Here is a 12,571-nt window from a genome sequence, read left to right as displayed (position 1 = left end):
CATTTAAAAAAACACACTTTCAAGTAAGTCAAATAGCAATGAATTGCAACTGATTAGAGTGAAAGTTGATTTTATTCAAAAACAAAATATGTGATATGTATTTTACATATGAGATCTTACTTTTGTCTTCGTTTAACTGTATTTACTATATACACACTCTGCATAACACATTGTGATAGAAACACAAAGAATGGAGGCTGCCATTATGCTAACAGAATAACACAGAAGGCATGGAAATCACATTTATAAGGTAATGTTATAACTTAGACAGAAGTACATACGAAGTCTGAAAAAGCACTGGTAATAGTAATAGTTAATAATAATAGCTAACATTTACAAATACCTGGCAATTTTCTAACATACTAACTCATTTAAACCTCATAACAACTCTATGAAGTATGTGCTATTACTATTCTTGTTTTATAGATGAGAAAAATGTGGCACAGAGAGAATATATAATTTACCAGAGTTAAACAGCTAGTAAGTAGCAGAGACGGGATTGAAACCCTAGCAAAGGTATGTCTTGCCTCTTGGTGAATATTTGGAAGGCAAATCTGACTCTAGTAGTTGCTATTTTACCTGACATACAATTTTGTTTCTTACTCCACCAGACAACATTGTGTTAATTTTATTGCAGCAAATACAACAATTCCTTTAACATAGCAAATAAGACTGTATAAGTTGAACAGGGAGAATGCAAGTTTATCACTATACAGCTTGAAGCTCCAGAAGATACCAACTTGCTGTAGTGTTGTAGCAAAAGTATTTTAAACACAGTCCTTCATTCCTTGATAAAAGTAGGACTACATATGGGTATGATTTTGAACTTTAAGCTAATGCTAATCAAGGCAACCATTAGTTATGCCCTGTAGTCACTATCATTTCAAAATGAGATTATTTCATTTCAAAATGAGATATCTCATTTCAAAATGAGATATAATATATTCGTATTAGAATAAATTATAAGATCCGTCTCCTACCCCTTCTCTCTGCTTAAGTAGTCTCCTTCTCTACACTTCTTTCAATGAATCTCCAGCAAATATTAATAATACAGAATGTGGATCCACCCATGTTTCTGTTTGTACATGGAAGTTTATTTTTAAAGCAAAACAAAACAAAACAAAATTCACTCTTCCCAACTCTTCTGAGAGCAAAAGCACCATGAAATTTATCATTATCATTACTATTATTTTGATGTGTAGGTATGGATGGTTGGGTGGGAATGAGAAACACAGCAGCATTGGCATGTGTCAACTTACTGACACCAAGGAGTCAGTAGAAATGGGGATGCTCCTATATTTGACTAAAAATCAATGTTACTCTTGAAGGGAAAAAAGTGCCAAATCCAATGTGCCATAACCTTTGCATCACCAACAAAAAGCTCAAGAATAAAACAAGGCAAGACAAAACAATACAAAATAAAAAAAAATGCATGAGGAAGCTATGTGATATGCACCATTCTACTAAATAAAATATGTAGAGCACTTGTGCATATATTTTTTTCTAACACCTATACATAGATACATTAAGATGATTGTACTTGCAAAGTAATGTAATAACAAGTTCTTTTTTCTTCAGGGAGAAAGGTGCGGAGCACAAGAAATTTATACACAATACAATAAAAATACTTGTTACCCATCAACTACACTAAACGAACATTAAAATTTTACTATTATCATTTCAGATATTTTTGTTAACAAAATTTGTCTTTGTGGGAACTACCAAGGCATGGATCCAACTGTTGATATTATACTGTTATTGAACATGTATCAATTTGCTTTTCCATAAACAGTGACTGCTTGTTCTTTACCCTATTAATTGTTTGTGAGGTATCCCAATATCTTCAAGAGCTTATAGCATCAAGATTCACGTCACTTTTCTTTCCCTCCCCCCAAACAAGAAGAACTATTAAAAGGTATAAATAGTCCTAATTATTGAGGAATTATTGTAGGGTCATCCTAAAAGTAGTTTACCAATTCATAAGATAGAAACTGTCACATAAAAATGAATGTTAATAGGCATATAAACCTGAAACAAAGTTACTATGGAGTTAGATTTGCTTCATGAATTTTTAAAGTATTATGTAAAATGTCAAACACATACACAAATTTAAACAGTACAGTGAAATAGCAGTCCATGTACCCATCGCCCACTTTTAACAATTATCAACTCATGGCTCGTCTTGCTTCCTACATAATCCCATCTCACAATGATCTAAGCTATAATCTTAAGAAGGTAGAAAAAGAACAAATTAAACCCAAAGTAAACAGAAGTAAGGAAATAAAGAGTGGAAATCAATGAAATAAAAAACAAATAATAGATAAAAAGCAATAAAACCAATACCTGGTTCTTTGAAAGTGGGACTATATCACTAGAGATCCTACAGATGTTAAAAGGATAAGGGAATATAAAGATTGACTTTATACCCATAAATTCAACAACTTAGATGAAATGGACAAATTCCCTGAAAGGGAAAAAAAAGCACAAGAGCGACTAAAAAACTGAGTAGCTTTACATCTATTAAAGAAATTAAATTTACTATTTAAAGCACTAACACAAAGAAAATCCAGGTCCAGATGGCTTCACTGGTGAATTCTAGCAGACATTTAGAGTAGAAATGATACCAGTTTTACACAGACTCTTTCAGAAAAGAGGAAAGAACAATTCCCAACTCCTTTTATAAAGCAAGCATTACCCTGATACCAAAATCAGATAAAGACATTAAAAGGGAAAAACTAAATCCGAAAAACTACAAACCAAAATTGCTAATGATTGTAGACCCCAAATTCCTGAACAAATTTAGCATCTACATATAAAAAAGATAATACATCACAACCAAATGGGAGTTATATCAAGAATGCAAGTCTGCTTTAACATTTGAAAATCAATCAATGAATTCTACTATAATAACAGAAAAAAAAGTGAAACACCACGATTGTCAAGAAATGCAAAAAAAGCATCTGACAAAATCCAACAATCATTCAAGATAAAAACTCCCCCAAAACTAGGTATTGAAGGGAATTCCTTCAACATGATAAATGGTAACTATGAAAAACCTACAGGTAACATCATACTTAATGGTGAAAGACTCAGTGCCTTCTCTCTAAAATTGGGTACAAAGCAAGGATGCCCATTCTCACTTGTTCAATATTTTATTAGACGTCCTGACCAGTGCAATAAGGCAGGAAAAAGAAATAAAAGGCATTCCAATTGAAAAGGAAGAAGTAAAACTGTCTCTATTAGCAGACAACGTCTATGAAGAAAATCCTAAGGAATCAATAAAAAAACGATATGTAAAGAGTTTACAAAAGTCACAAAATTTAAGCTTAATATACAAAAATAAACTGTTTCTATGTTTTAGCAATCAATAACTGGAGATTTTTTTTTAAATGCTTAAAGATTTACAAGACACAGCATCTAGTAACCATGAAATACTCAACGTCATATTTAACAAATATATGCAAGACCTGAGGTATGAAAATACAAAATACTGCTGTGAAAACTTAAAGAAGGTCTAGATAAGTAGAGAAATAAATCACATTACAGCTCGAAGACTCAATATTATTAAGATGTCACTTTTCCCCTAAATGACTGACAGATTCAGTATAATCCTAATCAAAATCCAAGAAGGCTTTTCTGTAGAAATTAACAAGCTGATTCTAAAATGTATATTAAAATGCAAAAGAACTAAAATAGGTTATGCAATTTTAAAACAGACCAAGAAAGTTGTAGAACTTAACAGTACATGAGTTCAAGTCTTACCATAAAGCTTATCAAGACAGTGTGGTATTAGCATAAGGACAACCATACAGATCAACAGAAGAGTTCAGGAGCCGGCCTGGGGGCCCAGCGGTTAAGTTCGCACGTTCCGCTTCTCAGCGGCCCGGGATTCGCCAGTTTGGATCCCGGGTGTGGACATGGCACCACTTGGCAAAAGCCATGCTGTGGCAGGCATCCCACATATAAAGTAGAGGAAAATGGACATGGATGTTAGCTCAGGGCTGGTCTTCCTCAGCAAAAAGAGGAGGATTGGCAGTAGTTAGCTCAGGGCTAATCTTCCTCCAAAAAAAAGAAGAGTTCAGGAAAAATTCCAAGCAATAAAATATTGTAAATTGATTTGCAACAAAGGCAGAAAGATAATTTAATGAGAAAAGAATAGTCAGGATGGCCCAGTGGCACAGCAGTTAAGTGCGCACATTCCGCTTTGGTGGCCCAGGGTTCGCTGGTTTGGATTCCAGGTGCAGACATGGCACAGCTTGGCAAGCTATGTTGTGGTAGGCGTCCCACATATAAAGTAAAGGAAGATGGGCACAGATGTTAGCTCAGGGCCAGTCTTCCTCAGCAAAAAGAGGAGGATTGGCAGCAGATGTTAGCTAGGGGCTAATCTTCCTCAAAAAAAAAAAAAGAAAATACTTTTTTCAACAAATGGTACTGGAAATTTAGGGGCCGGCCCCGTGGCCGAGTGGTTAAGTTCATGCGCTCTGCTGCAGGTGGCCCAGGGTTTCGCCAGTTCGAATCCTGGGCGCGGACATGGCACCGCTCATCAAGCCACACTGAGGCGGCGTCCCACATGCCACAACTAGAAGGACTCACAACTAAAAATACACAACTATGAAGCGGGGGGCTTTGGGAGAAAAAGGAAAAATAAAATCTTTAAAAAAAAAAGATATCCTTCTAAAAAAAAAAAGGTACTGGAAATTTATATGGATAAAAAAATGAACCTCAACGTTTACCTTGTGACACACTCTAAAATTAACTCCAAATAGATTATAGACTTAAATGTAAAAGATAAAACTATAAAAATTCTAAAAGAAGAGGAGAAAATCTTCACAGTCTCAGATATATAAAATTTCTTAGTACAGCAAAAGTACAAATCACAAAAGAAAAAAATTGAAAAGTTTGACTTCATCAAAATTAAAAACTCATGTTTTTCTAAAGAAATCATTAAGAAAATAAGGCAAGCCTCAGACTGGGAGACTATATTAGATAGGTACCAATATAGATAGACAACCTGAGAAGGACTTGTATCCCCAAAATATAAAAGGTTTTATAACTCAGTAAGACAAACAGCCCAATTAAAAAATAGAGAAAAAATCTGAACACTTGGCAAAAGATATACAGATGGTTAACGAGCAGTTGAAAAGATGTTCAACATCATTAGTCATCAAGGAAATGTAAATAAAACCATGAGGAGATACTACAACACAACCACAAGAAGGGCTAATGTTAAAAAGACTTGACAATACAAAGTGTTGGTAATGATGTGAGCGATTGACTCTCATGTTACCAGTGGCAAACAGTTTAGTGAACTCTTATAAAGTTACATACACACTTATTACTGTATGTCCAGCCATTTCAAGCTCAGGTATGTAACTCAACAGAAATGATAACATATGTCTACACAAAGACTGTACTGGAAAGTTCAGACTGGTCAGTTACTTAACATCTCTGGTCCCAATTTCCTTGTTGATTTAGTAAGAGGGCCCCATTGTCACTTAAATGCTAAGACCTAACAAGAGTAGTTACAAAAATGCTTTTGCTAGGTGCAGGGTAATATTTTGATAACAGCTTATCTTACGAATGTTGTTCACTAAACTGTCCACCCAATTATGAGCAATTTAAAAGAAGAAACCAATAAATCAAGCACTATGTAAAGGATCAGGGAAAGCTCACTGATAAACTTTCCAATTTTCTCTACAGTAGTTTATTCATGGCCACCAATGGCCTCATTAAAGAAAGAATCCCATATTGACAAATCACAATATTGCGGTGTCACTTTCATACTATCTTTAAAGTTTAATAAGAAACAAAACATATACATATACACTCCAGAGTAAAATTACAAAGCTATATGGAAGGCATTAACTCAGTTGCAGCTTGAGGTTGATTCCGAGGGATATATCTTTGTTATGTTAGAATGCCTGCAGAGAGCTGTTCTTCCCTGAAGTCGGGGAGGATACTGCAAAAAGAATGAAACAATGTTTAACATATGAAGAAGGAAACATTTTTACCAATCACTTTAAGAGAAAAGATTTTTGAATTTATTACTTTAACTTGAGAATATGTTTAGTTTTCTAGTGAAGAAAAGCTTCACTGAAACTCTGATTTCATTCTTCCTAGTCTGTATTTTTCCTGGGACAATATCTATGACAGATGCCATTCACTTGTTAGCAATACCAACTTTCCTCTCCTACTGAACAAAACATATCAGAATGCGAGTGAGCAAACATGACATTGATTTAGAGATAAGTTTAAATTTGTACTACTTTATTAAACAAACTTTAGCATTGGTAACTTGAGATACACATTTCAAGAGAGTGAGACACTATAGTTTAGAACTATTTTAACAGATCAAGAAAGAGGAATGGGATTTCCAATTAACTATCTGGTTCGTTGTTTTATAATCCAAACAAGCAGACTTCCCTGGATTTCAGTATATTAAAAATTAAATGTTCACCTCAAGATTCTGCCATTATGTATACATTAAAGCACTTTCCTCTTGCTCTCAGTTCTAAGAATTGTTTAAGAATTAGCTTGTTTTGATGATCTACTCACCTGGAGGCATAGTTTCTTTCTGGAATTATTTGCTATTAAAATCTAAATACTTTGGTTAATTCTTGTTAGCTGTTTAGAATATCACAGTAAATTCCATTAAGACAACAAGTAGTCAAAATACAGAGTCAAGCTAAACAGTAAAACAGAACATGGTTAATACAGATTTGAGCATGGTGATTTAAACCTTGGTAAATATATGGTTTATGTTACACTTTTTATCCTGTTATAACAAACCGTGCATACTGAATAACGTAAATTCTCATTACCCTGAAACAGATGGCACGACATCTTGAGGCCTAGGAGCCCTAGACTTATGTACTCAATTCCACAAATAGAAACTAGCCAAACTGCTCTCTTCAAGGCTTACACCCACATTTCCATTTCGGATAACATGGCTTCCAAACTAATTTAACGGGTGTATTTAATAAATTATCCACTTACCAATTTTCCTGTCAGTTCAACAGTGTGGCTTCCTTTAGAATTTACAGCATTCTTTTGTTCCAAACTCCGGCACCTTTTCTCCTTCATTCAGTTTTTGTTGAATCACCCAAAAACATCCCTACACTACTGTTCTGCCAGTCATGCAACCACAAGGCAACAATCAATCCTCCTTTCAACTCCATCTTCATTTTATCTGGTCCAATGAAAAAGCTGCAATATCTATATTGAACCAAATGACGACATTTTCTCATGTTGCTGCTCATAAAAAGAGCTGTCACTTAAAATTTCCAGAATATTTCTAATATTCTTCTTTGAAGTTGGTTATTAAGTTATTTTGGTTGGGCATACCTTTCTAAGTAAGTTATAGAACTGACACTAACAATGGTGACTTTAAACTGCCAACAATATTTGTATGTTTAAGTAAATTATAGTGGTCATAAGATGGAATATTACAGAGCCATTAAAAATAATCAGATTTTTCAAGTGACAGTGAAAAATGTACAAATAGAAGTCTGACTCAGTACAATTCTAAAAATAAAAAACAGAAAAATTATGCATACATATTCACACAAAGAACTATAGAAGGGAAATCTACAAAATATCAATGGTGATTAACTCTGGATGGTTATTTTCACTTTCTATACTTTCTATAGATTCTATTTTTTCTGTAGTAGACATAAGGCTTTTATAAAGAAGAAAATAATAAATGGTATGTTCACAAAAGAACTATGACCTATAAAAAGAAGGGGTATTGGGCCAGCCTTGAAGGCCTAGTGGCTAAAGTCCAGCGCAGTCCACTTCAGTGGCCCAGGTTCAGTTCCCAGGCAGGGAACCACACTACTTGTCTGTCAGTGGCCATGTCAGTGGTGTATTATCTCATTTAAACCTTAGTAAGTCCTATTATTACTACCACATTATAGATGAGAAGGCACAGTGAGATGTAAAAAAAAAAAGAGGAAGACTGGCAACAGATGTCAGCTTAGAGTGAACCTTCCCCAGCACAATAATAATAATAATAATAATAAATAAACAAATAAGTAAATAAATAAATAAGAAGGGGCATCTAAAAACCCTCAAGAGTACCCAAATTTCAGTTACAGGTAAAAGTTATTCTGCACTAGTTAACAACCCTATCAAGTTAAAATCTCACTAATTTCATAAAAATATCACTGCTCTTAAGTGTTTCCATTAAGAAGAACTGATTTAAGGAGGCCACTATCTAAGAACAAGAATCAACAGAATTTTAACTGCTTTTTATTATACACATCAAAATTAAAGGCTAGGTTCTATTTCTCCAATGTAGAAATAATGGACATGACTGTACTTTACAAATACATTTATATGATTGTATAAATACGAAGGAGGGAAAGAAAGACACAGTATAATATAAAAAGGTATTATTTGTTTAACAGGTGCAATTCTTAATAAACAAATTTGAATAAAGCTTATGTTAAAATGCTTATGTGACTATTAATTGTTTGAAGTGTCATTTCGCTTCCTCAGTACCGAGCACAATATCTGGAAGAAACATAGACAGTAGGTATATAACAAATGCTGCTTAAGTAAGTATCGGTAACTCCCCATAGCATACAAACACTCATATTCATCTCACACCTTTCATATAAAACATCTCTCACATATCGACAGTAATCTGAAAGAAGCCATGTTTGATAATACTTTTTGAATGTAATTCATAATTTTAGGTAATAATATTTGGGGATAATAATAAAGATAATGAGAGGACTTTTTAAAAAAAATCAGTATAAAAGTATAATAATGTGTAGACCAGTACAAGAAACAAGTTAGTAAAAGTTTACCAGAAAAGAGAATGACAATCATTTTCTGCAATTACCTTCATTATGTCAGAAAACCCACAAACTTCTGTAGCTTTTATCTATACTTCATATAATACAGGTTTTTTTGTTGTTGTTTTTTTTTTTTGAGGCAGATTAGCCCTGAGCCGACATCTGTGCCCATCTTCCTCTACTTTGTATATGGGCTGCTGCCACAGCATGGCTTGACAAGTGGTGCATATGTCAGAGCCTGGGATCTAGGCCAGGGAACCTTGGGCTGCCAAAGCACAGTGTGTGAACTTAGCCACTCTGCCACTGGGCTGGCCCCCAAATAACAGAGATTTTAAGAACCATAACCAACAGGCCACTGGCTTACTTCTACATGGCACTTACTCATTGAACCATCAGTTATTAAGCAGAGACATATGGCATAAAAAAGATGAATAAAGGATAAATGTGCTCAACAGTAAGAAAAGAAAGAACTCAATTAAAAAATGGGCAAAAGATCTGAACAGGCACTTCACCAAAGAAGATATACAGATGGCAAAGGAGCATATAAAAAGATGTTCCACATCATATGTCATTAGGGAACAGCAAATTAAAACAACAATGCAATACCACTACATACCTATTAGAAGGGCTAAACTCCAAAAACCTGATAATATCAAATGGTGGCAAGGATGTGGAGCAAGAGGAATTTTCATTGTAGGTGGGAATGCAAAATGGTACATCCACCTTGGAAGACAGGCTAGCAACTTCCTACAAAGCTAAGCATAGTCCCACCATGTGATCCAGCAATGGTGTTCCTAGATTTATACACAAATAAGTTGAAAAAGTACATCCACACAAAAACCTGAACACAAATAGCAGCTTTATTCATAATAGCCAAAGACTGGAAGTAACCAAGATGTCCTTCAAAAAGTGAATGCATAAACAAAATGGTACATCCATACCATAGAATATTATTCAGTGATAAAAAGAAATTAGCTATCAAGCCACAAAAAGACACGGAGGAACCTTAAATGCATATGGCTTAGTGGAAAAAGCCAGTTTGGAAAAGCTACATACTATATGATTCCAATTATATGACTTTGGAAAAGGCAAAACCACAGAAAGAGTAAAAAGATCAGTGGCTGCCAGGGCTTCAGGGGAAGCAGGCTAAGGAATGAATAGGTAGAGCTCCGGGGATTTTTAGGGCAGTGAAACTATTCTATATGAGACTGTAATGGTGACTACATGACACTACGCATTTGTCAATACTCATAGAACTGTACAACACTAAGAGTGAATAGTAATGTACACTATGGACTTTAATTAATAATAATGTATCAACATTGTTTCATCACTTTTAACAAATGTACTATATTAACGCAACATGTTAATAAAAGGGGAAACTATAGGCTGGGGAAAGGGTGTATATGGCAGCTCTCTGTACTATCTGTTCAATTTCCTGGAAAGGTAAAACTGTTCTAAAAAGACTTAATGTATGGTTCTTTGGAGAAAAGATGTTTTTTGGTATTGTTGTTATTGGTAAAGTATTGGATTCTGAAAAGAGATGGGAGCCCTCATTGTAGGTACTTAGGGGCAAGATTTCAAAAGGCTTTTGTATGTTGTACTAAAAACTTTATACTGAATCTTGCAGGCTATGGGAGTCATAAATTGTTATGAATGACATAATGGATCTGTGTTTTGGAAAGATAACTCTTGGTAATGACACTGATTTAGAGGGTGAGATTTAAAACAAGAAATCCAGGAAACCACTTAGGAGGCTATTGCAATGATAACAGCCATAGCCAATTTTTACTATGTATTTTTCATGTGCCAGGCACTTAACTTGTATTATCTCATTTAAACCTTAGTAAGTCCTATTATTACTACCACATTATAGATGAGAAGGCACAGTGAGATTAAGCATCTCAAATTACATGAGCAAAGATATGGAGATAAGGAGAATGGCCCCAGAAGGGACTATAAATAATTGAGAATTACAGCGGTTTGGGTGTCAAAGGTTAAGTGACAAGAGATGAAATTGAAGGCTACAGCTAGATAGAGAAATACTTTCTATGTTACAAAGATTCCTTTGTGATACATAAGCTACACATACCATGTGCCTCTTCCATTTATGTCTTTTCTCTCCTATGAAATACTGTATTCACACATTCAACATCATTTATTGAGTACCTCGTATGTGCCAGGTATTGTGTCACACTCTGTTTATACAATAACAACCTAAACAGCCCAGATCCATATCATCATGGAGCTAAGAGTCAAAATTCATTTGCTCTCCAAAACTTCAACAGACTAAATCATCTGGGTCCAATCAATAAGCACAGTCCAAAACATCACTTAGTATTTAGGAATATTCATTCATTTACGTATTCCTCCCACAAATGTTTAACAAGAATCTACTATGTACCAAGCACTATTTTGGGTGCTAGGGACACAACAATAAACAAAACAAAGCTCCTTGACCTCATGAGGACAGAGAAGACGAAAAATAAACAAATACATAATATAAATTCTCATAGTGACGGATGCTATTAAAAAATTAAACAGGCAAGAGAACAGTGTTAACAATGGTATTTAGATAAGGTAGTTAGTAAGGGGCCTCTCTGAGGTGTGACCTCTGAGCAGAGTCTGTTCCAGGCTTTGGGACAAGTAAGTGTCTACGCACATCTGTAGTTTTAAAATATCTATGTTCCTGTGGATTAAAAGTGTTTGCAAGTAGAGCAGAGATTTTATGTCATGTATCCTTTCACTCATTCAAGCAAGTGTTCCTTTGCTTGGTCTAATCTGTTTGTGGCACAATAAAAAAGCAATAAGGAGAAGGAAAATGGAAGGTTTAACCCCAGATAGCCAAAAACCTGAATATAAGTAGAGGAAAACATTACAGGAGGAATGCTATATTCTCTCCCCCCACTTTCTACTCCCTCCTTTACAGGGCAGACAATCAGAAGAGCATCTGGCTATGATTCATTCATGGCGTCCAGATTTGTGCTTGTTGATCTTTACTAGGTTTTTCAGGATGGCCCCAAATTCACTTTGTATTGCATCTATCTTGATCCTCAATTTAGGAAATACGGTGATTATTCTTTTTTATTTAGGCCTCTGCCCAGGTGCATCCAGAAGAGTGTTGGCAGGCAAGAGTGGCATTCACTCTAAGTTCACAAAGGAACAGATCAATCCACAGTGTTAGCCCTAAGAGATCAAACTAAGAAGAGGAAGATGAGGGCTAAAGAAACAAAGTTCTTGCCCATCACGTGATAACTAATTTAGTCACACATTACGTTGTTTAACCCACATGATGTGGGAATCCCAGACAGAGCCCCGTTTCAATTTTGGCCATATTCCCAGCAGGGTCCCTTCGCCAGAGATTCCTGGAGTGAAAGCAGGACCTGAACCGAGCTAAGCGAGCCACTGGCAGTGTGACGAGTGCCTGAATAGGAGCGCGAGAATCCCGGCTGGGAGCCCGGGGCAAAGGGGCCAAAGTCCGGCCAGAGGAAAGGGAGGCTGCTTTGTGACAAGACACTCAATCGGGCCGATCCTGGGCATCTTACCTTCGCTGAGGTTCCGCCCGGACAAGTTTAACTGGCCACTCTTCCTCGCCGCCTTTAACAGCCCCTGGGGAACCGAGGCACCGCAGTCTCTCCTCTCAGCTCTGAAACCCGTTCGGGAATCCCGGTCCGCCACTCCCTTCAAGCGCGACATGTTCAAACGCCAGGGCCCAGCAGCAGCGCCCCGCCCGTGACGCGTAAAGGCGGCGCCGCCGTGCGGCCCCGCCC

At 35.9% G+C, this 12,571-nt stretch overlaps 1 protein-coding gene and 1 long non-coding RNA gene across 3 annotated transcripts in view; both read right to left on the bottom strand.

Moving 5' to 3' along the window:
* LRRC40 (leucine rich repeat containing 40) overlaps positions 1–12,561 on the bottom strand; it is a 49,669-nt gene extending 37,108 nt beyond the window's left edge. Inside the window, exon 1 of one of the 2 annotated variants that reach the window (XM_023641859.2) lies at positions 12,347–12,561. In XM_023641859.2, coding sequence (XP_023497627.1) covers positions 12,347–12,497 — 151 coding nt within the window. In that variant the 5' untranslated portion in view covers positions 12,498–12,561. The remainder of the gene's footprint in view (positions 1–12,346) is intronic. The other variant, XM_070268849.1, reaches the window with a different exon arrangement.
* LOC138924343 (uncharacterized) lies at positions 5,773–7,129 on the bottom strand. The gene is made up of 2 exons (XR_011439365.1): positions 6,997–7,129; positions 5,773–5,959 (listed from the first exon to the last, which is right to left on the bottom strand). It is a non-coding gene; the product is annotated as an uncharacterized lncRNA (long non-coding RNA).
* Positions 12,562–12,571: the final 10 nt, after the last annotated feature.

The sequence above is a fragment of the Equus caballus genome, chromosome 5 (assembly GCF_041296265.1).
Source record: "Equus caballus isolate H_3958 breed thoroughbred chromosome 5, TB-T2T, whole genome shotgun sequence".
Lineage (NCBI taxonomy): Eukaryota > Metazoa > Chordata > Mammalia > Perissodactyla > Equidae > Equus > Equus caballus.
This window is presented reverse-complemented; position numbering and strand designations above follow the sequence as displayed.